This window comes from Vitis vinifera, chromosome 18 (assembly GCF_030704535.1).
Source record: "Vitis vinifera cultivar Pinot Noir 40024 chromosome 18, ASM3070453v1".
Classification (NCBI taxonomy): domain Eukaryota; kingdom Viridiplantae; phylum Streptophyta; class Magnoliopsida; order Vitales; family Vitaceae; genus Vitis; species Vitis vinifera.
Genome location: NC_081822.1, coordinates 12,813 through 40,147, shown reverse-complemented (window position 1 = coordinate 40,147; position 27,335 = coordinate 12,813). Strand labels below are relative to the sequence as shown.

General features: G+C 38.1%; 1 protein-coding gene across 3 annotated transcripts; it reads left to right on the top strand.

Moving 5' to 3' along the window:
• The first annotated feature begins 2,507 nt into the window (after positions 1–2,507).
• LOC100254704 (peroxisomal nicotinamide adenine dinucleotide carrier) lies at positions 2,508–26,409 on the top strand. Of its 3 annotated transcripts, XM_002278224.5 has the most exons (12): positions 2,510–2,736; positions 2,812–2,931; positions 3,005–3,091; positions 3,180–3,254; positions 6,127–6,257; positions 19,065–19,119; positions 19,810–19,965; positions 20,673–20,741; positions 20,825–20,932; positions 21,482–21,550; positions 23,903–23,957; positions 25,917–26,409. In XM_002278224.5, the coding sequence occupies exons 2-12, from the start codon at positions 2,851–2,853 to the stop codon at positions 26,096–26,098; spliced, it is 1,068 nt and encodes a 355-aa protein (XP_002278260.2). In that variant the 5' UTR covers positions 2,510–2,736; positions 2,812–2,850; the 3' UTR covers positions 26,099–26,409. The 3 variants fall into 3 exon arrangements, with proteins under 3 accessions (XP_010664058.1, XP_019072254.1, XP_002278260.2); XM_010665756.3 differs by having other exon boundaries at positions 2,508–2,931; positions 25,790–26,409; XM_019216709.2 differs by lacking the exons at positions 6,127–6,257; positions 19,065–19,119 and having other exon boundaries at positions 2,509–2,931.
• Positions 26,410–27,335: the final 926 nt, after the last annotated feature.

Here is a 27,335-nt window from a genome sequence, read left to right as displayed (position 1 = left end):
TTTTTCTTTCTTAAAATCATTTTTTAAAATAATTTAATTCATTTAAAGACTTTTTTTTTTCAAAAAATAAAAAATAGTTCTAGGTTTTAGGGCAACAATCGTTGATTTTCCAAAACATTTTTTTTCTTAACATAGGTGTACTCCCTGATAGAAACCATGATTTACGCAGCGGAAACAAATCATGATGAAACAAGCATGGAGGCAAGCCAAAACCATATGTAAAAGACTAACCTTTTTCTCTGCTGAAAGCGCCCACAATCTCCTACAATCTTCTGCTGTTTACCTTATCAATTTTCCGGACTATGATTTCTGAGTGGGCAGAAAAAACAATAGCTAGGGTACATCACTCTCTTTTCTGTTTCTAATATATATCTCTTCGATGGGAAGAAGACCACTTTGTTAGAAACTCTTTTTTCTGTTTCTAATATATATCTCTTCGATGGGAAGAAGACCACTTTCTTAGAAACTCTTAAGCACATAATTTGCTTCAAGAAAAAAGATATAAGCGTGACTCTCTTTCCCTTAAAATGCTCATTTTAAATAAATTAGATTATCTATTTTTAATTAAATAAAATTTAATTAAAAACTAATCTATCATTTATTTAAAGCACATAATACATGTATAGTCCAAACAATTAAGGCACAGCAGGGACCGCAGGAATAAAATTAACAAGGCTACTAATTATAATAAGAATTCATACAGGACCAGTATATTCTCATTATAATTAATCACAAATTATACCACTAAAAATTCATGATTGAACTCCTTATTAATCTTACAATTCCATTACATAATAATTTATGTTTCCCACGTTAAGATTACAGATGCTATTTACATGAAACAAATTACTGACAATTTATTTGAGTAACAATAGATCTTCAAGATTGTCGCTTAACTTAATTCATGTGTCGGATAAAAATCCACCTGCAGGGTTTACACTATGAAACCTTATAAGCTTACTTAAAGTGCATCATCAATCTCTATACCGAGACGTGGATTCAATCATTATTTAATACATCACAAACATAAAGCGTCTTTGTCCAACTCATCGAGTCATATCGCTCCAATAAATGAAACTCACTCTTTAATGAATCAAAACACAAGATATTTTATATTTGTTCATATTAATTAAATCATGATTAAAAACATAAATCTTATTTCTAATGTCCTAGAGAATATGTTTTAACAGTCAGTACAAAACATCCATTCTCTACTTGGTCCAGTTAGTTATATATAAAATATACTAACACAATTATTATTAAATTATGCCGAAAGATTAATTTATCTAATGCAAATCTCCAATTAAATACAAAGAAATAATTGTTTATAGAATGACATCATAATAACATACTATTAAATTCACGCTTATGCATGGTTAATAGTATATCTCTATCACTCCCAAGCTAATGGGAATACATAGGTTAAACTTATGAATATTAATTGGGGACTTGAGGTACCCCAACATAAAAGAATATTTTCAAAACTCATCTTTATTGCCACTTTTGCCACTTGTAATCATAACCATTGCTTATTTTAGGAATTATACACATGACTTATGTGATAATTATTGATTTCATATACCTTAGTTATTTCTATTAAGCTATTTAAATACCATGTTTGATAGGATTTAGAATCACATGATTTGCCTTTGTAATGTACTTCTAACTTTCGTTATCTTATGAGAACACTTTGTAAATTACTCATGCTATCTAAGTATACTTTCTACCTTACACGTTTAAATTTTATGACTATGTATGTTTGTGTGAACTATATCCATGTTCAAACTTGTTTTTAACTGTCTTAGTTTGTTTGATTTCTTTTGATGAGATACATGTTATATTCATTTTTATTTAATCAAGTAATTGTCTTATGATAGCACTTTAAGAAGCACCATATGTACACTTACTAACCTTGCTTTTATCGTATGTGATTAAAAATGATTGTTTGTTATCTCAATATGCTATTAGGATTTAAGTAGACACTATTGCTTTCTTGGTACTTAGGTCAATCAATTAATTGCTACACTTTCCTTAACTTGGTCAATAGAGACTTTTTTAGTGCTTAAGAGATTGTTACCTTTTGATATATATTTCCGATATGTAGCCTGATCTTTGAACCTATATTTGCATTTTTCAAAACCACACTTTCCAAACTTCGAGAACTCATTTTTATTAGGGATTTAATTTTTTATTTTGTTTTCCTCTAAAAAAAATAAAAATAATTGGCATATATGAAAACTGTGTATTCACGCTTACAATTTTTTATTTCTACACTTTGTGTGGAGGTTTTTTATATAAAAATATTATCGCTTGTATGTGAATATTTTGTCATCGATCTCCATAATTTATTAGAGTTCAATTTATTTTAAAAAAAGGTTTAATTTTCTCTCATAGTTGTAATTTAGGATAAAAATCTCAATCCTCAAGTTTTTTCTCTCATAGTATTAATTTGGGATAAAAATTTCAAATATATATATATATATATAATTAAACAGATCAGGAATTTTTTGACCACATGCCCAACCTAAGGACTGAAGTGTGAAGAGTCCATGCCGAAGCTTCTTTCAAAAGTGTTCAATTGAGGTTCTCCAGGAAGCATCGCTGGTCACGAGATTGGAAATCAACATATATCATTGCGTCCATTGTTTTTCATATGTCACAACTCAGTCAATTCGTGTCTAGGAATCCGCAATCGTGAAAAAGAAAACGGAAATTGAGAAGTTTACGGATTTTACAGTTGAGTATTTCCTGAAAATCAAAGATAATAAATTAAAAGAATGAAATAAAGTGAAATACAATATATAATTCCAGGGAGGAAAACCGAAGGTAGGGGCTAGAGCAGGGGAAGGCATGTCTAACGCTGTGGCGAATGGTCTGGCGGGAGCTGGAGCTGGTATAATTGCTCAGATTATCACTTATCCCCTCCAAACGGTACGTTTCACCCCTCCCTCTACAACATTCCATGTTGTCAAGTAAAACGGCAAAATATCTGTGGTGACCGTAGGTGAATACCCGTCAACAAACGGAGAGAGTCGCCAAGAAAGTGGCCCCATCCCGCCCCGCATCTAGCACGCTTCTTCAGATTCTACAGGTTTTTATTTTTATTTTGTTTTAAATAATCTCGAGAGGCAAATCGTTTCTTCACTTCCTCCCTTCGTTTCTCTCATTTGTTTAATCAGGTCATAAGAAGTGAAGGTTGGGGAGGACTATACAGCGGCCTTAAGCCTTCCTTGTTTGGAACTGCTGCTTCACAGGTGCCCCCTTGTTTCCAGTGTTATATATCGTTTCAAAGTTAAAGATAGGCATGCGCTGCTACCCCAAGGCGTCATATGTGGGTTGACGACAAAATTGGATATGGAGTTGAATATTGCGATTATATTTCTTATTCTTGGAGTTTTGGATTTATTAGCCAGGGTTTCATCCTTGGATTAATATATCAGCTCATCGGGAAGTTTTCTTTTTAGGGAAGTTTCATCCTTGGATTTTTCAATCAAACTAATGCTCGACTTTTGTCTTCCACATCTGTTCTTCTATTTCCTCTTTATTAATCCAATAATTCTTGCCATTTTTTAAGAACTCTTAGTCCTTATTTGTGCCCTTTTCCTATTTAGTATTCTAGTGTTCCCATTCTTATCTATCTATATATATAAATTTTTGCAATTTTTTTTAAAGAACTCTTAGTCCTTATTTGTGCCTTTTCCTATTTAGTATTATAGTGTTCTCATTCTTATATATATATATAAATATATATAAGCAACCAAACATTTTGGCATTGAATATGTTCTAAATACTCCACCACTTGTCTATGCACCTTTTAAGTTGTGGGCCATTTGTTTATTAGTGGATACTACCTGGAAACTTTGGTTTGAAGCATATGCAAGAAATCTTACATCACTACCATGGTTCAAAGTTATGTTTGCAGTTATTAGTTAATACTTTGAGATTTTGTAAATATCTTTGGATATGTAATAGGAATGGCTTAAATAATTTGAGTGTAGTAAAAGGATAATACACCCACCTGCTTTATGAGGGAACGATGTGAAATTGAAAGGAGTTGAAACATATCAAAACAATACCCCTTTTCAAGGTAGAGATTTTGGCTCTCCTTAGAAGGATGAAGAGAGGAAAGTAGCTAAAGGCCAAGTGTATGGGAAGAGGGGGATGAAAACTGTTTGTCCAAAATTCAAAAGGGAGCTAAAAAAGTGGCAGTGCTTGGTGAACTACAATTGAGGAGCAGGAAGGAGGGCAGGAAACGGCAAGGAAGGACGGTAACTCACACTAGCTTGCAAATGAAGTTAGGAATTCTGTCTTCAAATGTTAGAGGGGCAAATGATAACAACAAGGGGAAGGTTATCAAGTTTTTGACTAGATCATAGGAGGTGGATTTGGTTTGTTTTCAAGAACAAAACTCCAAAAGATGTCAATAGAGTTAGTGAGAAGATTAGGGGTACCGTTTTAAAATGAGGGGTTGTGATTTTATTTTATTATTATTATTTTTTATAGACAAAGGCATATTGAATTAAGAAAACGCCAAAACAAGGGGCATACATACCCTACGTATACAGGCAATATACAAAAAGAGTAAAAAAAAGGGCTGCAAAAAGAAAGAAAGAATCTAAAGAGATATACAGCTAGCCACCATTCCAATCACCCAAAAAAAATTAGAAAAGAGGGAAAATCTAAATCCAAAAACTGCTGAGACCACTCTAAAAGTGAACGAAAAAAGAGGTTCCTCAAACTTTGGCCTAACAGCTCTTCCTTTTGGACCGTTCTTCGGTTTCGCTCACCCCAAATACACTAGAAAAGACAAATAGACGCTAATCTCCAAACTGCTCTCCTCTTCTTCCCTAACCCCTTAACTTTCCATTCCAGAAGAAGATTTCTCACTGAAGTCGGGAACACCCACACCAGTCCAAAAGGTGATAGTAACAAAGTTCATAACTCCCTTGTCTTACCACAATGAATCAGAATGTGGTCCACCGATTTCTCACTGTCTTTACAGAGGAGCTGTGAGTTTTTGATTTTGTATTGTTTTAAAAATTTGTCAGAATGACTATTTGGGTTTTCACTAATGGGCCTACTTTAGGGAGGGATAGAGTGGGCTTTTTGGTTGAGTTAGGGACCATGAGGAGATTTTAACATAGTCATATTTCTAAAGGAATGCAATGTATGTATCATATCACCTTCAACCATGAGAAGGTTCTTTGATATTATTAAGGAGCTTGAGTCGTGTGTTCTTCTTTTGCTTGGAGGGTTATTTGAACAATCAGTCCTTATCGTGTTTGAGAGGTGGGAAAGTCATTTTAGTGGGATGATGCAACGTACCTTACCAAGGCTTGTGTTGGATCATTTTACTTATTTTGCCGGATGGGGGTGGGATGAGGAGAGGCTCTATAGCCTTTTAGGCTGAAAAATATGTGGTTGAAGGAAGAGGGCTTCAAAGATTTGCTTAGAAGCTGGTGGTTATGTGTTATGATTTTAGAGGATTTTATGGTTTCATATTGCTTGTGAAATTCAAGTGTTGGATTCAGATCTGAATGCTTGGAATAAAAGGTGTTTTACAATATTATAGTTAGGAAGAAGATGACCTTTAACTAGGTGGGGGTTTAGGATTCCAAGAATATGTGTAGGTGTGTTTTCTCAAGAGAAGTTGTAGCTAGGATGGTAGCAGAGGAGGAGTATTGCAAGTGGGCTCTTATGGAACAAACCTCCCAAATGCAGAAATTCCTAAGCAACCTTTTGGACCCCCAAAAACATTTTCTTTCTCAGGAGAACTTTTAGATTTTCAATGCATCCTATGACTTATTCATGAAGTAGTAAATATAGTATACAGATTGATAAACCATACAATGTATCTAAATTTAAGGCTAGCTTATACTCTTAACAAATGTATCTATCCAAATTTTTTTCCAATGATTCCAATGTATACAATGTCAATGAAAAAAATAAGTTATATGAAAACTATGAGTGATACTAATTTATTGTTTTGATGGAAATATTAAATAATAAATCTTGTGAGCAATGCTTGTACATTTATATGCACCCTCAAACAAAAATATTTTGACAATTTTCTCTCAATATGGGGTTTCTTACCATGACCTAATGATTTCTTTCTGATGCTGCCAGGGTATTTATTACTATTTTTATCAGGTTTTCAAAAACAAGGCTGAGGCCATTGCAACTGCCAATAGAGCCAAAGGACGTGGGGATGGTACTGTTGGCATCTTTGCTTGGATTATTGTGGCAGCTTTTGCTGGGTAAATAATTAATTCTTTGGCATCAAGTAGAAATAGCTCCAAATATTTTGCCCTATCATATTGACCATATGTTCAGTTAGTTAGGAGGCTCATGTGAAAGTTTTTTGAGTTATGGTTGAAGGCTAACCATGAATATCTAGCTGTCCTAGTGTGATAGCTTTACTAGGTTTAGGTTTATCAAAATACAAGGACCAATAGTACTATCATATTTCCAACTTTACTGAAGAGTTTTTTCAATTGATTAGTATTAAAGGAATGGATAATTTCTCATTATATTAACTCCCAAAAGGTTGAGTACAAATTATATACATACAAGTTCAAAGATGTCTTGCATTCCTAACTTGTCTAAGATTGGATGAAAAACCAAATTTGGTAACCCTTCGGTGAGGATGTCTGCTAGCTACCTAGTTGAGGCAACATATGGTGTACAAATAGTTCTAGAATCCACTTTCTCTTTGATGAAGTGTTGATCTACTTCCATATATTTGTGTGATCATGATGGATGGCAATATTTATAGCTACTTTGTTGTCATAGTACAACATCATTGGTTCTTTTATCTTAATCTTATTTGTGAGTATAATTTTTAGCTATAGTAGCTCAAAAATACCTTGAGCCATAACTCTAAATTCAGCTTTTGCATTAGATCTAGCCACAAAAAAGTTGTTTTTTGCTTCTCCAAATGACTAAATTTCCTCCTAGAAATGTGTAATACCCAGTAGTTGATCTTTTATCTACCATTGAACCTACTCAATCCACATCAATATGGGCTTCCAACTTGAAATCATCATTCTTTTGTAACATTATTCCCTTGCTTTGGGTTGTTTTTAGATACTAGATAATTCTATACACAACCTATATGTGAGACTTAAGTGGAGAATGAATAAACTGACTCACCACACTTGTAACATATGTATATTAGGTTTAGTGTGTGATGAATAAATTAGTTTCCCTGCCATTCTTTGATAGATACCTCGGTTAACCATATGTTCTTCATTCTTTTCCCCTGACTTGTGGTTTGATTCTATAGGGGCATCAATAGGTTTGCACCCTAGTATGCTAATTTCTTTGAGTAGATTTTGTACATACTGTTAAAAATGGTGGTAGAAAAGTGAATTTGAATATTATTTCACTTGATGAAACTAGTGTGCAAATACAGGGTTATATGGATTACACGGTTAGCAAACTAAATCCTAACAAAACCACAAAACTAGGAAACTAAGTTATCAGATAATACAACAATCTTATTAGCAAACTAAATCCTAACAAAACCACAAAACCAGGAAACTAAGTTATCAGATAATACAACAATCTTATTAGCAAACTAAATCCTAACAAAACCACAAAACCAGGAAACTAAGTTATCAGATAATACAACAATCTTATCCCCTAATAATTCGACCTAACAAACTCAAATTATTCCTACTTATCCAGATAAGACTAATTCCAGATTTCCAACACTCCCCCTCAAGCTGGTGAATGTATATCAATCATTCCCAGCTTGCAAGCGCTTCCTCAATTTTCTCTTTTCTGGATACTTGAGAAATAATAATTGTTGAATCCCCCTTCATTTAAAGATTGGAAGGGGTTCTAGGGATTTTTTCGATGAGAGAGAGCGAGGGTGTTCATGCGAGCGATAGCAAGGAAGGGGAAAGTCGGGTGGAGAATCGTGGGAAGAGGAAGGGAAGTAGATTCGTGGTGGAATCGAAGGTGTTTGAAGTAGAAGCCGAGGAGAGAAATGGTAAGAGCCATGTTATTATCTCGGAAAGCAAGGGAGAGCTAGTGTCTTGGGTCCGTCTGGGGCCGGCGAGTGTAGGGCTGGTCATAGAAGGGTTGACTCAGTGCATGAGGGATGGAGAAGAAGGAGGATGGGAGAAGGGCTGGAAGAAAAAAGGGAGGATCTATTCCCTGGTGAGAGAGGCCAATAGGGCCGGGAGCTTCATCCGGCTAGGGGTGACGGACATGGAGAAGAGGAGATTTGGCATCCGTATACCAAAAGGGAAAGGGGAAAAGGGAGGATGGGTTTCTATGGTAGAGTCTTTACGGAGGGTAGGACTTTGGCTCGAGGAAAAGGAAATCGACCAAGGAGTAAGGGACTCAGGCAGGTCGTATGTAGAAGTGGTCAAGGGCTCAGAGCTCAGGGATACCACATGGGTTAGAGTGGAGACAAAGGAGGAGGAAATAAGGAACAACGTGAGCAGATTGAAGCAATGCCTGATAGGCAAATGGAACCCTAGATCAGCACGCGAAGAGGACCTAGCGAGATTGGGGTGGTCAGCGGCAAGAGCGTGGGGATTGAAAGGCAAATTAGGCTTGGCTAGACTGGGTAAGGGTTGTGCTCTTTTGGAATTCGAGACTGTGGAAGAAGCCAAGAGGGTTCTAGCCTCGGGGGTGAGATCAGTGGGAGGGACCCAACTAGGATTGGAGAGGTGGAGCCCGAAGTTTGGATGCTCTTCAGAGGGGGAAGATAGGAAGGAAGCTTGGGTGAGGATCTTGGGCCTTCCAATCTCTCTGTGGGTGCCGTCGATTCTGAGGAGAGTGGGAGACGCGTGCGATGGGTTCTTAGGCATTGATCCTCTAACGGAGAGGAAGGAGGACTTGGAATGGGCAAGGATCTAGGTAAAGTTGAATGGAGGGGTCTTGCCGAGTTCGTTGGAGATTGGGGTGGAGGGGGAGGTATATGCCGTGTCTTTGTGGTGGGAGATTTCGCCGGCAATAAGGAAAAAACAAGGGGATGGCCGAGATGGCTTTGGGCGGCAGAGAGAGGAGGTCAGGGGTGATGGTGACTCACGCGCGGGATGGCATGTGGGAGAAAAGCCGGGCGCTGGACCCAAGGAACAGGGTTGGTCAGAGGATGTGACGGGAGAGCAGGTGGGAGGGGAGGGTGGGGGCGAGTTTGAAACCTAGGCTCATCTTGGGCGGGTGACCCGGCAGAGTTCTGGCTTCGCGGGCGATGGGTCGAGTTCGTCTGGACCGGGTCTTGGCTCCGTGGGCCTGAAGCGGGACTCTGGGCCAACTATGCAAGGCCCGCCTCTTTCTAAGGGGGCTGAATTGGTTGCAACTGGGATAGAACGTGGGCTCGCTGAGGGACGGGCTTCCGAAGGGCTGGAGCTCTTGTCTCATGGGCCCGCTATTATGATTGGGGGTTGTCTGGGCCACTCGTAGGCCCAAATCATTGGCACAGGCACTGAAGACGATCTGGGCCTTAAGCTGGAAATGGAATTCATTAAGTGTCGTGAGAAGGAGGTTAGTGGGAAGCAACAGCCGACTCTCCAGTGCTCATTGGCAGAGAGGGTGATCGTGGATGAAGCCTTAAGGTATGGGTCTATTTCAAACCTAAGGGTTGTGGAATCCTCTTCTTTTTCTTCTACTCTTTTTGGTCAGACTCCGGAAAGGGAGTTTTGCAACCACTCTGGGGAAATAAGGGAGAGCCTCCAGAAAGATAACAAGATGGAGCTCGCAGCTACAGGAGGGGCTACAGCGAGTAGAGAGGGCTGTTGGGACCTGATTGAGATCAATGGTGATGCTTTAGTGGCTCAAAACCCGGAATGCACTCCAGTTCTGACTGGGTCCCAGGCTCAAAGGAGCGAGAAGGAGACTAAATGGGAGGGAAGTAGTTTGGCTAAGTTTAGCAAACTTTTGGGATTTTCAATAGAAGGCCTGGAGAGGAAGATACTGGACTTTTTATCCAAAATTAGAAAAAGACGGGAAAGGATACATAGCAAAGGGTTATTGGAGAAATCAAAATTTGAGAAGGAGCTCAAAAGATTGGAATGTTCAGTCAAATATAAAGGGAATGACAAGAAGAACAGTCACCTAAAAAGTAGAGGGGGCCAATTATTGTTTGTTTAATGAATCTTAAACTGTTGAGTTGGAATGTGAGGGGTGCAAATGACGTTAATAAAAGAAGGATTATTAAGTCTGTGGTTAGAAAACAGAAGGTGGACTTATTTTGTATCCAGGAGACAAAAATACAGCTAATGACTGATGGGGTGGTGAAAAGCTTAGGGGTGGGGAGATTTTTAGACTGGAGAACTCTTGAAGCTGTTGGAGCAGCTGGAGGTGTGCTGATTTGTTGGGACAAAAGGTCCTTGGAACTGCTGGAGTGGGAGGAGGGCCAATTCTCAATTTCCTGTAAATTCAGAACTGTGGAAAATGGGGTAGTCTGGGTGTTCACGGGTGTTTATGGCCCTTTCACCAAAGAGGATAGGGAGTGCCTTTGGGATGAAGTTGGAGCAATTAGAGGTCTTTGGGGAGAACCCTGGTGTGTAGGGGGAGACTTTAATGTTATTCTCTCTCAAGGGGAAAGAAGCAGGCAATGGAGGGTTACCTCAGCTATGAGGAGGTTTGCTCAGGTTATGGATGACCTTGAGCTTATTGACCTTCTCCTTCAAGGTGGATCTTTTATGTGGAGTGGGGGGCTTCATAATCAAGCCTGGGCTAGGTTGGATAGATTTTTGGTTTCTCCCAGCTGGCTTGATCAGTTCAGTAATGTGACTCAGAAGAGATTATCTTGGCCTATATCGGATCATTTTCCAATTATAATTGAGGGGGGTGGCAAAAGAAGAGGCCCTTCACCCTTCAGGTTCGAGAACATGTGGCTGAAAGTGGAAGGGTTTAAAGATCTTATGCGGAGTTGGTGGCAGGGGATGTCGGTCAGTGGAAGGGCTAGCTATAAGCTGGATACAAAACTGAAGGCGATTAAACAGAAATTAAAAGCTTGGAACAGGGAGGTGTTTGGGAACCTGGAGAGTAATAAATTGATTGCTTTGCAGCAAGTGGACTATTGGGACCAAGTGGAAAGTGAGAGGAGTCTGACAGAGGAGGAGTTTTCCAGAAAAAAAGAAGCAAAAGAAGATTATGCTAAGTGGGTTAAACTGGAAGAGATACACTGGAGACAGCTCTCAAGGGAGTTATGGCTAAGAGAAGGGGATAGAAATACGGGGTATTTTCATCGAATGGCAAATGCGCACCGAAGAAGGCATACCATGGAAAGAATAAAAATTAGTGGGGTCTGGCTGTCAAAGGAGCAAGAAGTAAGGACCGGAATAGTAGATGCTTTTCAACGGTTATTAACGGAAGACTCGGAGTGGAAGGCAGATATAGGGGGGTTAAATTTGAATCAGATTAGCCAACAAGAGGTAGACATCTTGGAGCTTCCCTTCATGGAAGAGGAGGTCCATTCGGCCTTAATGGACATGAATGGGGATAAGGCTCCACGCCCGGATGGCTTCACGGGGGCCTTTTGGCAATTATGCTGGGAGTTTGTGAAGGAGGAGGTTTTGGAGATGTTCAAGGAATTCCATGAGCAAAATGCTTTTCTCAAGAGCCTCAATACCACGTTTTTGGTTCTTATCCCAAAAAAAGGAGGAGCGGAGGAGCTGGGGGACTTCAGGCCGATTAGTCTCTTGGGCGGGCTGTATAAACTTTTGGCTAAGGTGCTGGCCAATAGGATTAAAAACGTGATTGGTAGAGTGGTCTCTTCATATCAGAACGCATTTGTCATGGGTAGGCAAATTTTGGATGCGTCTCTAATCGCAAATGAGGTGATTGACTCATGGAAAAAAAAAGGAGAGAAAGGCCTGATATGCAAATTAGATATTGAAAAGGCGTACGACAGTGTTAATTGGCAGTTTTTGATGAGGGTTATGCAAAAAATGGGATTTGGGGCTAAGTGGAGGGAGTGGATATGGAGCTGCATCTCGACTGCTAAATTCTCAGTGTTAGTTAATGGGGAACCAGCTGGGTTATTCTCTAGCTCTAAGGGGTTTTGGCAAGGTGACCCTCTATCCCCATACTTGTTTATCATGGGAATGGAGGTGCTGAATGCCCTTATTCGGAGGACTGTGGAAGGGGGCTGCATCTCCGGGTGCAGAATCCGGAGGGGTAAGGGGCAGGCTGTGAATATTTCCCACCTTCTCTTTGCGGACGATGCCATAGTTTTCTGTGAGGCTAAGAAAGATGACATGACATATTTGAGCTGGATCTTATGTTGGTTTGAAGCCGCTTCAGGGCTGAGGATTAATTTGGCTAAAAGCGAAATTATTCCAGTAGGGAAAGTGGATGAGATCCTTGAGATGGCTGTGGAGTTGGGCTGCAAGGTAGGTCAGCTGCCATCAACTTACCCGGGGCTGCCTCTGGGTGCACCCAATAAAGCCATGTGCGTGTGGGATGGGGTGGAAGAAAGGATGAGGTGGAAATTAGCTCTTTGGAGGCGGCAATACATCTCCAAGGGTGGTAGAATCACTCTTATTAAGAGTACTTTGGCTAGCATGCCATTATATCAGCTGTCCTTTTTCCGCATGCCTAGGGTTGTGGCAAGAAGACTAGAAAAGTTGCAAAGAGATTTTTTGTGGGGAGGGGGAAGTACGGAAAGAAAAGCACACCTTGTTAATTGGGAGAGGGTGTGCGTGGGTAAGGAGAAGGGGGGGCTAGGTTTGAGGAAGTTAGTCCCTTTGAACAAAGCCCTACTTGGAAAATGGGTGTGGAGATTTGCTCATGCCAAGGAGGAGATGTGGAAACGTGTCCTTGTGGCAAAATATGGGCAAGAGGAATTTGGGTGGAAGACTAAAAAGGTAAATGGGGCGTTTGGTGTTGGGGTTTGGAAGGAGATTCTGAAAGAAGCTGATTGGTGCTGGGACAATATGATTTTTAAGGTAGGAAAAGGCACCAAAATCAGGTTTTGAAAGGACCCTTGGTGTGGGGATGTGGAGCTGGCCCGAAGGTTCCCTCAACTCTTCAATGTGGCTGCCCAAAGGAGTGCCACTGTGGGGGATATATGGGACCAGAATTCTGGCCAAGGAGGTTGGAACCTAAGGTTTATTAGAGGCTTCAATGATTGGGAGCTGAACATGGTAGACGAATTGCTTCAAGTCCTAAGGAGTCAAAGAATTACCTTGGAGGAGGACTTGGCCTTGTGGAAGGGAGGAAAAAATGGGAAGTTTGACGTTAAGGATGCGTATGGGCTGATGATCAGCCATAGTATCCCTTTGTTTCCCAAAAAGGGCATTTGGGTGGAGAACGTTCCTTCCAAGCTAGCGTTTTTAGCGTGGGAAGCTACTTGGGGGAGGGTTCTTACTCTTGATAGGCTTCAAAAGAGAGGATGACAGTTTCCTAATCGTTGTTATTTATGTGGTAGTGATGAGGAAAACGTTAATCATCTTCTTATTCATTGTACAGTGGCTAGTGTGTTGTGGGGGATTGTTCTTAGTCTGTTTGGAGCCCAGTGGGTCTTTCCAGAAATTGTAAAGGAGGCGGTTATCAGCTGGAAGGGTTCTTTTGTGGGTAAAAGGAGGGAGAAAATTTGGAGATCTATTCCGTTATTTATTTTCTGGACGGTTTGGAAGGAGAGGAATAGATTAACATTCAGGGGGGAGGGGGGAGGGGGGGAGTTAGCTATACAGAAAGTTAAGAATTCTTTTGTTTGTAATTTGTGGGGGTGGGTAAAATTGTATAATGGTGCGGAGCCTCATTCCCTTATAGGTTTCCTGGAGTGGATAGCCTCCAGTTAAGGGTTGGTGGGTTTTTTGTTTCTTTTGGTTTTTTTGTTGAGAGGTCTTCGTCGCCTCGTATACTCCCTGTATGCTATGCGGCGCTTTGCCTTTTGCTAATATATGTGTTTACTTATCGAAAAAAAAAAATCATTCCTAGCTTGCAACATAATCTTTCGAAGTCCAGTCTTGGGAGTCCCTTTGTAAGAATGTTTGCCATTTGTTGTCTAATAGGAATAAAGGTCATGCACAACAACTTTTCTTCAATCTTCTCCTTGATAAAGTGACTATCAACTTCCACATGTTTGGTTCTATCATGCTGAACCAGATTATGTGCAATGCTGATGGCAGATTTGTTGTCACTGTAGAGCTTCATAAGACCACTCCACTGAATTCTTAATTCTTCCAGTACTCATTTCAACCACAAAAGTTCAAAAGTTCCAATAGTAATTGAATGAAACTTAACCTCTGCAGTACTCCTAGAGACAACTCCTTGTTTCTTACTCCAAGTTTCTAAGTTCTTCCAAACATATGAGCAGTAGCCAGAAGTTCCTCCAAACAAAGTTCACAAGTCCAGACATAAGTTCCTCCAAGTTACTATGGATCCAGCCCAATTGATGTCTGCAAAGGCTTCGATATTCTTTTTCTCATTCTTCTCAAAAAACAAACCTTTTCTAGGAGATTGTTTCAGATATCTCAAAATTCTATGAATAGCTTCAAGATGCTCCTTGTATGGATCATGCATAAATTGACTGACTAAACTTATAGCAAAGGTAGTGTCATATGAGACAGATAAATAAGCCTCTGTACTAATCTTTGGTACTGGCCTCGATCAACTTGTTTTCTCCTTGTTGCTTGCAACTTTCTGATGGTGTACATCATTCCATGCCAGTTTCTTTTAGAAGGTCTAGAATGTATTTTCTCTGAGAAACCGATATCCCCTTTTTGAACGAGCTACTTCCATGCCAACAAAGTATTTCAAGGATCCTAAATCCTTGATTTCAAATTCTTCTACTAGAATTTTCTTCAACTGTTCTATCTCTATAAGGTCATCTCCGGTTAAAATGATATCATCAATGTATACAGTAAGTATAAAAACTTTACCCTTCAAACTGTGCTTAAAAAAACAATGTATGATTTGACTGTGCTTGAGAGTAGCCGTATCTCTTAATAGACTTGGTAAATTGATTAGGGGATTATTTGAGCCCATAAAGCGATTTCTTCAATTTACACACCTTGTTCTTTCCTTCTTGATCTTCAAATCCAGGAGACATGTGCATGTAAACCTTTTCTTTAAGATCTCCGTTGAGAAATGTATTCTTCACGTTGAGTTGTTGAAGGGCCCAGTTTAAATTTGTCGTGAGAGAGGGTAGAACTCAAACAACATTTAGCTTGGCAATTGGAGCAAAAGTCTCTTGGTAGTCTATGCCATAGGTTTGTGTAAACCCTTTGGTGACTAACATTGTTTTGTATCTTTCAATCATCCCATTAGAGTTGTACTTCACTGTAAAGATCCACCTACAACCCACAGTCTTCTTTCCTCTTGAAAGCTTTGTAATTTCCCATGTTCCATTACTCTTCAAAGCCCTCATCTCTTCATAAACTTCTTTCTTCCAATTTGGAGATGCCAAGGCTTCTTGAACATTATTCGGAATTTCTACACTGGAAAGGTTGGTTATAAATGCATGATGTGTAGTAGACAATCTGTCATAGGAAATAGAATTGGAGAAAGAATGCAAGGTACACAATCAAATTCTTTTTCTAAGGGCAATGGGAACATCCAAGTCCTGGAAGATATGAGTACCTTATGAAGGTGCTTGTTTCACATCCTCATTTGGTTCGGATTCCTGGTTGCTAGGTTCGGTTGGGAACTCCTCATGATGTTGATATTGTCGTCGTGTGTAAACTTGTAAGGGGGGTTTGAGAGTTTTCAAAACCAGGATGATTTACATATTGTTGTGAGGACTTTGGTGTGGGAGAACACAATAGGGAACCCGAATCAGGAAGGACATGAGAATTGTGACTCTTATTGACATCGGACTGAGGAACAACAGACCGAGGAACAGATTGTGAGACTTTGGACTGATGGAGAACAAGTGTTTCCTAAAAATTAGCTTCACTTGATGTCTCTTCCTGAAGGAATTTTTAGTAATAAGGTTGGGATTCAAAGAAAGTAACATCTAAAGAAGTGTAGAATTTCTTGGTGATCTAACAACAATAACCTTTTTGAGTGGGAGAGTATCCAAGAAACATACACTTAATTACCCTAGGATCGAGTTTACTTTTATTAACACTAATTATGGACAAAAACAGTGCAACCAAAGACTGTTTTCGGTATGGAAGTGAGTGTTCGGATGTGAGGGAAAACATAGAGCAAATGGTCAAGTCGTGTTTGATAATTTAAGACTTGGCTTGGCAGACGACTAATTAAATAAGTAGCTGCTAAGATAGCATCTCTCCAAAATTGTTTTGGTACATTGGTTGTGAATATGAGGGATTGAGCAGTTTCAAGTAAATGACGATTTTTTCTTTTTGAAATACCGTTCTGTTGGGGTGTATTAGGGTAAGAACTTTGATGGATAATTACTTTTTTAGTGAAGTAGCCACTCAATAGAGAATTAAAATACTCTCGCCCTCTTCACTTCTAGGCTTCTTGGAGTGGGTAGCGGTCCCTTAAGGGCTGGTGAGGTGTTCTTGTTTTTGTTTTTTTTGGCCTTGGGGCTGCTTAGTATACCTTTTGTATGCGGTGCGGCCTTTTGGCCTTCTTTAATATAGTTTCTGTTTTGCCTATCAAAAAAAAAAAAAAAAAAAACACTTGGATATTTGTTTGACATTGTGTTTTTATCGTTGAATGTAAGACTTTAAATGTTTTTCCTGCTTTACTTTTTTCTGACAACAAATAGACCCAACAAACTCTAGTATGATCATCTATAAAAGTAACAAACCATTTTTTCCCTGTCATGGTTGGTATTTTGGAAGGTCCCAACAAGTCACTATGAATCAATGAGAATGGTTTAGAGGGTGTGTAAGGACGAGAAGGAAAATGTGCATGGTGATGCTTGACCAATCGACAGATTTCACATTGAAAAGAATCCACACTTTTATTGGAAAACAAAGATGGAAATAAATGTTTAAGGTACTGAAAACTTGTGTGGCCTAACCTAAGGTGCCATAATACTATTTCATCATGCTTAGCATTAAAAACATCTAAACTGCCTACTCTTGCTTGCCCACACATATTTCATCTTCAAACATGTAAAGTCCCTCATGTTCCTTAGCATTGTCAATCGTCTTCCCTAAATGTGGATCCTGAAATTCACACACAGAAGGAGAATTTAGCTATACAATTAAGGTCTTGGGTTAATTTGCTTATGGATAGAAGATTACCAGAGAGATTAGGCACGTGTAAAACAGAATTAAGGATTATGTTTTTTGAGAGAATAATTGATCCTTTTCCTGCAACAGTAGATTATGAGCCATCTGCAATTTTAACCTTAAAGTTTCCTGGACATGGAGAGTAAGTTGCGAACAAAGAGGAATTTCCAGTCATGTGATCAATTGCCCCTGGATCAATGATCCAAGGGTGACATGACTTGGCATTTAATGCATTGACGAAGGTACCTTTTTGAGCAATAGTACAGGAAGGAATATTACTGGACGTGTTTTGGGATTGATTAAGCAATTTCAACAATTGCTCAATCTGATTGCCACAGCTGCAACTTGTGGAACTCTTTCGGATTGCCTATTGTGCGCCAGTTTGGAGGTCTGCCGTGTAACTTCCAGCAGTTCTCTCTGGTATGATTTATACGATGGCTGTAAACACACCATAGCTTCCCTTCCCATCTCTGGTTGCCAGCATTATCGGGATTTTTGACTGCCAAGGCTGCTGGCTCCACTGGAGTATTGTTCTATTTTCCAGAATCTCCTAGCATAACTCTTCTGTCTTTCCTCTCTTCTGACTTCGGCAAAGATCTCTCGGATGGAAGGGAACAACTTCTGGCTAATCAAGTGACCACAAACATCATCCAGACTTTTATTCAATCCTGCAAGAAAATCGAACGCTCTCTCTTTTTCAATGGTTTTCCGATACTGCAGGCCATCGTCTGCACACTTCCACATGAGAGTATCGAACATATCAAGTTCTTGCCAAAGCTTTGATAACCGGCTGTAATATTGAGTGACCTCCATGTCACCTTGCTAAAGATCTCATAATTTGGATTTGAGTTCGAAAACTTCTGCAGAGTTCTCCAGATCCAAGTAGAATTCCTTGATGGCATCCCATAGCTCCTTTGCTGTGCTATGGAAGAGAAAGGTAGGAGCAATAACGGGCTCCATAGAATTAATGAGCCATGCCATCACAAGGGAATTATCAGTTTCCCAAGTATGGTATTGAGACTCATCTTCCTTCTTCGGTTCCTTAACACTTCCAGTAATATACCCGAGTTTTCCTCTACCTTTGATGGAGATGATTGCAGACTGGGACCACTGAGTGTAGTTTTTGCCATTCAATTTTTGAATGGTCAATTGTTGATGAGACAAATCTGAACTTGTGTTGACCACCAAAGCTTGTGCAACCTCTGCTGATAACAATCTTTATTTTTTGTTCTCCAGAACATGTAGAGTAAGCAGAAAATAACTTTGCAAAATGGGTCGTATGATTTGTTGCACTTGGATCAATGATCACGGTGCTGGAAAAAACAATCCTTAGAAACATTCATTGCATGGATATTACCTAATTGATCCATAGAGCAAAAACCCGTAGTTGGTGTAGAACTTGGATTAAGAATTTCAAGCTGATTCAACATCCTTTTTAGTTTCTCTATATTACTCTTAGTGAGAATTCCTATTGATTGGGATTCTCCCACAACAATTCTTTGATTTGTTTGTCCATTTTTCACCTTCTGATTTCCTCCTCTCGTACTAGTTCCCTTATTCCCATATTGGGGCTTTCCATGAAGTTTTGAACGCATAGTTTTCAGAGATTTATGACATTATTGAGAATTTCTAAGATTAAAAGGGGGATGGCAGATTTAAACTGGAGGGAAAAGGGATTGATATAAAGCTTTTTACTATATTAATTCCCAAAAGGGTGAGTATTGGTTATATACATAGAGAGTTGACTAGGTTATGGCTAATTTAGGACTAAATCAGGAAATCTAATTACAACCAAATTTCTAGGGAAGAAATAGGGGAAAGAAACCAAATATACAACCATTTGAATCGATTACAATATTCACAAACCGATTATAGCCAATCAGATCTGGACATAATTTTCAAATCTTCCAGCAAGTATCTTACTGCAAATGCATTATTTTGCAGGTCCTTGAATGTATTGCTGACAAACCCTATATGGGTACTTGTGACCCGTATGCAGGTGATTTCAGTAACTTTGGTTACATTTTCTGATGCTTCTAGTTAGGTACCTGTAAATTGGTTTCTACATGTATTTATCCAAAAGTCTGATTCTATTTTACTAAGTGGCATCTTCAATAGTCAACTAATTTTCATGAGAATCAAGAATTCAGCATTGATGATGCTGCATGACAACTATTTATATTATTGTTTATTTTTTGTATACCTAAAGGAAAGACTTAAGTTAGGATCAGATCCACATAATTGTAGGAGTTATCCACCTTTGTTTCAATGGAGGAAGACTTGCTAGTTTTATATATCGTATGCTTATCTTGTATTACTTTGACTCACTGAGTTTGTCCGATTTGGAGTATACAGGCTTTGAAAACATTCCTTTTAAAATGCTCTGTTTTTCAGTGTTCTAACCCTGCTATTTATGGAAAAATATATCTTTACTCGAACTTTTATATATTGCTGGTTTGGTGTGTTTCCCATTCACAAATTTTATAACATGAACAGCAGATGATGGCATATGAGAAAGAGCGTTTGGTTGAAATTGCATGCATATACTCATTTCCTTTTTCAGAACAGAATGGGCCCATGATCTTTGAATGTTTTATCATATGTTATTGTATTTTGTCAACTGAAAGATTTGTCCATGCTTTACAATTCAATTGATGATTCAACATTGAGGTTCTTTATTTGATTTTAGACGCATACTCAAGCAGAAAGAAAAATCATGGAGGCAAAGAAGGAAGCTCTATTGAAGGAAGCTAGTGAAAGAAATTTGATAGGTTCTCCTAATTTTCAAGACGGACTTGCTAAACTTAATGCAATGAAACCTCTTCCTTATGGGACACTGCATGCGGTTGGTATTATTTCTATTTCCTTTTTGTTGGTCATGCTTGCATTTACCGTGGGATTGTTGGTGGTCAGTGCTTCTCCTTTTTCTCTGCTTTTTCAATGCAAAATTTTTACCCATTTTAGTATCAAACTTCTTTAAAGATGCTTCTGCTTGTGTTTTCAGATTCAAAAGTACAAGTGATCATGTTGTTTAATTATTTGACTTTTAACCTTCAATCATTAATTGGAAGCTCTTGGCTAACCCGCATGGGAGCTTTAGTTTACCATAGCTCAAGGAGTGTCGGGTGTCACAAACTGTTACCTGCTCTGAATCCAGATTCTTTGACATAAAAGGTGTCCAAAATCCTTGTACCTTTTGACAATGACCTAAAAATTACATGACATGGATTTTGTTTGTTTGTTTGTTTTTTTCTTTTTTCAGAAAGTAATCTCTGAAGTATAAATCGGTTTTCCTGTGATGGGGTTCCTTGTTTTATGTTTGAATTTCAAATGCCAAGAGTTTCTATTTCCAGAAGTACACCGCCAATGGGTGTAGTGCATTGGTGTGGAACAGATTGACAGTATTTACTGATGGGAATATGGTTATATTTACTGCATTGAAGATATGTCATCATTACTTGATTTATTGAAAATGAGATTGTTGTTACTGTGGTCACTGCCAAATATATATTTATCTTTTGTTTCTGTTATATGTTTATACATCATCTATAGGCACATGAAGTTTATAAAGAAGCAGGAATTACCGGATTCTGGAAAGGCATCATCCCAACACTTATTATGGTCAGTCTTATTTGGTAACTGAATTAATATTACATAAAGTGTCTGAGTTACTGCAACTATTACTGAAGGTCAATACATACCAGGTGTGCAATCCATCCATCCAGTTTATGATTTATGAGACGTCATTAAAGCATCTAAGGGCAAAACGTGCTGAGAACAAGCAGGGATTAAAAACCGTAACTGCTTTGGAGGTAAAATACACCCTTGAGATGGTGAAATTGGAGAGCACTTTGTATAATCATTTTTATTAGTTATATTTTACTGGAATTAAAATTATTATGATCTATATGATACTTCATGTTGACAGCCTATAACTTGTGCTTCTTTAACTATTCTGGTTATTGTTAGATGGGCGACCCAATTTAAACTAGCCATTGGAAATCAAAATTTGCCTGTATTAAAGACATGTTTTTCTTATGCCATAAAGGGTAAATTTATCTTTCAATGTTCTTTCCTACAAAAGTGGGTGTCCTCATCTAAATTAGGGATGTTAAACTCGGTAGCCTGCCAAAATCAGGGATGTTCAAATGAGGCATCAAATACCAAAATTTACCTATATTAAACCCTATGTTTTTCATGTCATAAAAGGTTGATTTTATCTTTTCAATATGGTTTCCTACCAAAGCAGGTGTCCTTATATAAATTAGCAATGCTCAACTCAGTAGCCTTCTTGGAATTGGAAACCACCCCGAACATCTACTTCCCTTTCCCTCTCTCATTTTCTACTCTTTTGTGAACAGGTTTTCTTATTAGGGGCCTTGGCAAAACTGGGAGCAACTGTTGCAACGTACCCTTTATTGGTTGTCAAGGTAAAGTTCACTCACAGGGCTTTTTTTTTTTTTTTTGGTGATAGGTAAATAATAATTGTATTAAAGGAAAGAAAGTATACACGTCGTATACAAAGAAAAAAGGACAAAAAGGCGCAAAGACATAAAAACCTGTTACCGCACCCTATCGTGAGCCTACCCAATCCACAAAGTCTAACAATGACAAAGATCCGCCCTCAATGTACAATCTAACCTAATCCCAAAATAGATACAAAAAAGAATTTTTAATTGTTTGATCCATGCTTTCAAAGTTGTCAAAAGTCCTCCTATTTCTCTCCCGCCATAAAGCCCAAAACATACACAACGGAGCAGCTTTCCAAGCCTTCTTCCTCTTTTTACCCACAAAGGACTCATGCCAACTCAGAAGAACCTCTCTAATTGAAAAACTCAACATCCACTGAATGCCAAAAAGTGCAAAGATCAACTGTCACAACAAACGAGCTTTCGAACAATGGATGAGAATATGGTCACTAGTTTCTTCTTCTTCCTTACACAAGTAACATCTATTAGGAATCCTCCAACCCCTCTTTTTGAGTTGATCTAGAGTCAAAATCTTGACCCAAGTTGCTTCCCAAGCAAAAAAGCTAATTCTCAGGGGCACCCAAGAATTCCAAACAATACCATGGGGGAACAGTTCCACTCTCATATCGACCAAGGAGGAGTACAAGGACTTCACAGAGAAAGCACCATCCTTCGTAGGCAACCATACCATGACATCATCGGTCTCCACAGACAAGGGGTGTATTGACAATCTCCCCAAGAAGGCTTGCACCTTCTCTAGCTCCTAATCATGCAGTTGCCTCATAAACCTAGGACTCCAACCACCATCCTCCTAAAGGTCACTCACCTAAGCATCTTTAGAGGAGGTTATGGAATAAAGCTCAGGAAAGGACTCTCTCAAGGATGAATCCCCACACCACTTGTCCTTCAAGAACTTCACCCTGTTTCCAAACCCAATTGTAAATCCAGTTCTTGTTTTGAACATCTCCCATCTGCCTCTAATAGCCTTTCGCACCCCCACACCCCCACACCATGCCCTTTCCTAACAACTTTAGAACACGAACCCCCCTCAACTTGCCCATACTTGCCTCCAATCACCCGTTTCCAAAGAGGGTCCCTTTCACTTACAAATCTTCAAGACCACTTGCCTAAGAGAGCCTCATTGAGGATGGTTAAATCTTTGATACCCAAGCCTCCTTGTTGTTTGTCCAACCGAACAATAGCCCATCTCACCAAGTGTGGCTTCTATTCTAAGGCACTTCCTCCTCACAAAAAGTCTATTTGAATCTTCTCTAATCTAGCGGCTACTCTCCTTGGAATGACAAAGAAAGACATAAAGTAAATCGATAGATTGGACAAAGTGCTCTTCACCAAGGTCAACCTTCCACCTTTTGAAAGATACTGCCTCTTCCACAATGCTAATCTTTTTCGAAATCTCTCTTCCACCCCATCCCATACCCTAGAGGACTTGAAAGGAGCTCCCAATGGAAGTCCTAGATGGGTTGAAGGGAGGGAAGTTGTCCCTCTTAATGTGCAAGTTGTCTGTTAACTTTTAAAAACCTGTTAAATGCACTAGTGAAAAACTAATTATCAGGGTTCTAGCATTCGGGTTCTAATTTCTTTCATACAGTAATCTTCTTTAGAGCTTTAGTAATTCAAAGACTCTTATTCTTTGGAAATACCTGTAGTAGCTGAACTTGATAGAACTATTCTGTTCAAAACTCGAGTACCTTACATGGTTTTCATTAAATGATTTATGAGAACTCTTCTACCTTTGATTAGTCACATCCTCCTTTGATAAAAGTCTCCAATTCTTAAGTTGAGTTATTAGCACCACTTGAATAAAGAAGCACATTTTCGTTGCAATGTCTCAACATTTCTCCTCAGCCAAAGTATTAATATACATGTAACATGCCATGCCCAGGTTTGAAGACATAATCTAAAGTTGATTAAGACATGGACACATTAGCTAATTAGTTATTTGACTTAACAAAGATGGTCTAGATTTTACTCATCAGGGTTAAAATTACAACCCTCACACTTCTAGTTCTCTCTCTTATAATATTGGATACAGGTTAGAAAAATGAATTTTTGATGTTATGAGGTATTTCCATTGATTTTGTCAATCAGAAAACTAGCTTCCTGAGTAGCATCTGTAACTGCATAAGCGCACAAGCTATATAAACCATGGCCATGTAGCCTACTCTGCATTTGGTGACTAAACATTGTTTCTTATTTACATCCAGTGGACATATTGAATGGCCATGTATTTAGGAAAATTGCGGCATTCTGCATTTTGAATAACTTACTTTCTCAATATGTTCCTCTATGCAGTCAAGGCTTCAAGCAAAGCAGGAGATTGGTGGGAACATCTCATTAAGATACTCAGGTTTGCTTTCAGATAAATTTTATTTATTGACTGAACCACTTTAAGATGAATTGTAAAATAACACTGATTAGTCTTACACAGGTAAAGATCTTAGTTTGGAGTCCTAAAGTCAAACAATGCCAAACTCTAATGTCAGGTTAAGCTTTGCCACACTAAGCTAAAAGGTGGTGCAGGTGCCCCCTAGTGTTGTGAATGTAGCACACACATCTATGAGGCTTCCATTTCTTTTGTTCTTCTGTTTTCTCTTTTGAAAATTTGAATCTCTCCTTCAAGACAGGGAAGTAGTAAGCTAGGTGGTCTCCTAATGTCATAGGTGTGTTTGAAGCGTAACTTCAGTTTAGTACTAATTATCTAGGTATGATATCCCCATAGGGGATAGAGATTTAGGAACTAACCTGATGCTGAGGATTTTACTAGTCCAAGGGCTCAGAAGATAGGTCTCCCATCCAGAGAGATGAGAGAAGTGAACTCCCCCTTGAGGGATGTATCATATCAAATTGAGGGAGTGGAGTGAGGAAAGGCGTTGATGAAGTTAAGTGACAGACTGAACAGAGTGACAGGTGTGCACACACGTGTGTAAATACTAAAATCTAATCCCCTAGCAGATCTCATTGAATGAATTGACCTTAGACCCATGAGAGGAAACAGTAAGGAAAGCAAGCAACACCACACTTTCTCTAGAGGCATTATTTTAATATCCTAGGTGCTACCAAAAATTTCCTTGGTTCTTTATGTGTAGGCATTTTCTAGAGGAGTTGATTAGGGTTGTCTATTAAAACATCGTACGTCAGATTGAAGGAGAAGAAAGAAGACTAGTCTTGTAGCTTTGATTCCCAGAGGTACCGAATATCCTTTGCCTGTCTATGGGAGTTGGCTTGCTACTGAATGATGCAAATCATACTGCATTTCTCTTCTTTATTTAACCATTTTGTGGTTAGCCATCAGTTGTGGATTTTTGGTTGACATCATCTCTATCTACCCTTTGTGAAGAATTTCTGAATTCCTTTATTGATTTTTTAGGTACACACCATACACATATATATACACAAATGACTGAATAAGAAAATATCAATCTAGCTTGATTCTCTCCTAAAATTAGGAAACTGAATCATCCTAAATGATCTCTCCTTTTTTATTCCTAAAATACTTTCCTAAATTAAAACCCTAACTTTGAATGCCAAATTTTAACAGTTTGTAATGAAGCTCGGTCCATTATGTGCGAGTAAATAATCATTTCTCTTTATGCCTGCATCAAGAAATGATCAGGAATGCCATGTGGGGCATTTAATTTGACATTTTTTTAACTTCTTCAATCAAACAAGAATTTCAATGAAACTTGGACAGTGAAAATCATCAAACCAAGCTGATTTTTAGTAGGTCCAAAGCATGTAAATTATAAAATTAAGAAGGCCTTTTCTTCTAGATGGAGCAAACTTTTTAATTTAGTCACATCTGCATTGCTATTGACTCTTAAGAGTTTTAAATTCTAGGGTTTTGAATTTTGAAACTGACAGGTTCAAGGCTTCCATATTCTATATTAAGACTAGGAACTTATAGTTGGACTCAACCCCCTCTTCATTCTCTTAGGTGGGAAGAATTCGTGGTGAAATAAAAGCAATATTATTTTGTATCTGCATCAGTAACAGCGGAAAAGAAATTGTGGTTTTAGAACCTCAGTTGACTGGAATGGTGGTAATGCTGCTGGGCTGTTTTTTCTTGTTCATCGATTTTTCTGTCTATTTCATGGATTTCTCTTCTTGCATTGCCATACTGCTTTTGTCAGTGATCATAATCAATGGTATCAATGCTGTTTGATCTTTTATTTCTCCCAGTTTATCATTCATTCAGAAGTAGATGCTCAACTCTGAGAGGGCACACTGTTTCTCTTTATGCTTTAAAAGGTGAGTTGATACCTTATCTATGGTTATCAAAATGGTAATTGAATGATTTCTATTACAGGTACATTTGATGCAATAATTAAGATGATCCGTTATGAAGGATTACCAGGATTTTACAAGGGAATGAGCACAAAGATAGTACAGAGTGTTTTTGCAGCTTCTGTACTTTTCATGGTCAAGGAGGAACTAGTAAAGGCCTACTTGGTGCTAGCAGATAAGAGCCGGAAAGTTCTACAGAAATGATTCTCTTGCGCATTTTAACATTCCAGACAAGGAAGCTGTCTTGCAGCTTCTGTACATTTCATGGTCAAGGAGGAACTAGTAAAGGCCTACTTGGTGCTAGTAGATAAGAGTTGGAAAGTTCTACAAGAAATGATTTCTCTAGCACAAAAATGGAAGTTGTCTGATTATTTGCCGATTTCTTGCATTAAGTTTTATCCTCCCATAGTTTTATCAAATTTATTTTGTTTGATGATGTTAGACATTATATAGAAATTAATACGTAATTCTGATTATTTTAGCTTGATTAAAACTACATTGCACCTTAATTAAAAGTCTCCTAATATTATGAAGAGTTGAAATATTTCCGTGTCTGGTTCAAGCTTTAGTTTAAGAATTCATCATTCAAATAAATCAAAGAAAATCAAATTCATTTTAAAATTCGTTTGGTATATTGGGGCATGTTCGGTCCTATTTCATTTTTCACGAATTTACCCATAAACATCCATTAATTGGAGTTATGAATATTTGACTCATGCATATCCCTTTTAATTATTTTTTTTAAATATACCTATGCGATTAGGTAGCATTCTCTTCCTTTTAAAGAATAAAGGTTTGGTAGCCTAGAGAAACTAGATTGTCTTAAAGGGAAAATTTGAATGATTATAAAATGATTTAAAACAATAGATTATTTGGTATATAGAAAAAAAAAATCATTTCTTAAAAAAGTAATGGTTTAAAAAAATAGGAATGAAAGAAATATCTTGTGCAATATAATGGAAAACGGATTTTTCAAAGATATTAAATTTTATTTGAAAGCCCATCATCATGTAGCTAATCCAAGGGCTTTAAAGGAAAAAAAAAAACAGAATTTATATCTTCTCAATTAGATTTTAGAATTAATGGAATTTAGTAATTATGGGTTATTATGATTGAAATGATGCTTTAGTAAATATTTAAAACATTTTCCAACAATCCCTTACATTGAAAAATTGGTCTATTATATCAATTATTTTAAACTACTTAACTAATTAAAACTGTGCTGATTATTCCTTTCATATTGTTCAAACTACAAAATCAGGATACTATGTCCTTCCTTAACATTATCTGTAGCTAACATTATCCTTTGAACAATGGTTTATTCATTTACTCCACATTATTTCAACTATTTTATATTAATCCAAAGGTCTCAGCATCACTGAAAATTCATCATAATAAAAAAATACAAAGGAATAGATACATAATTAGACAATCATTTAAA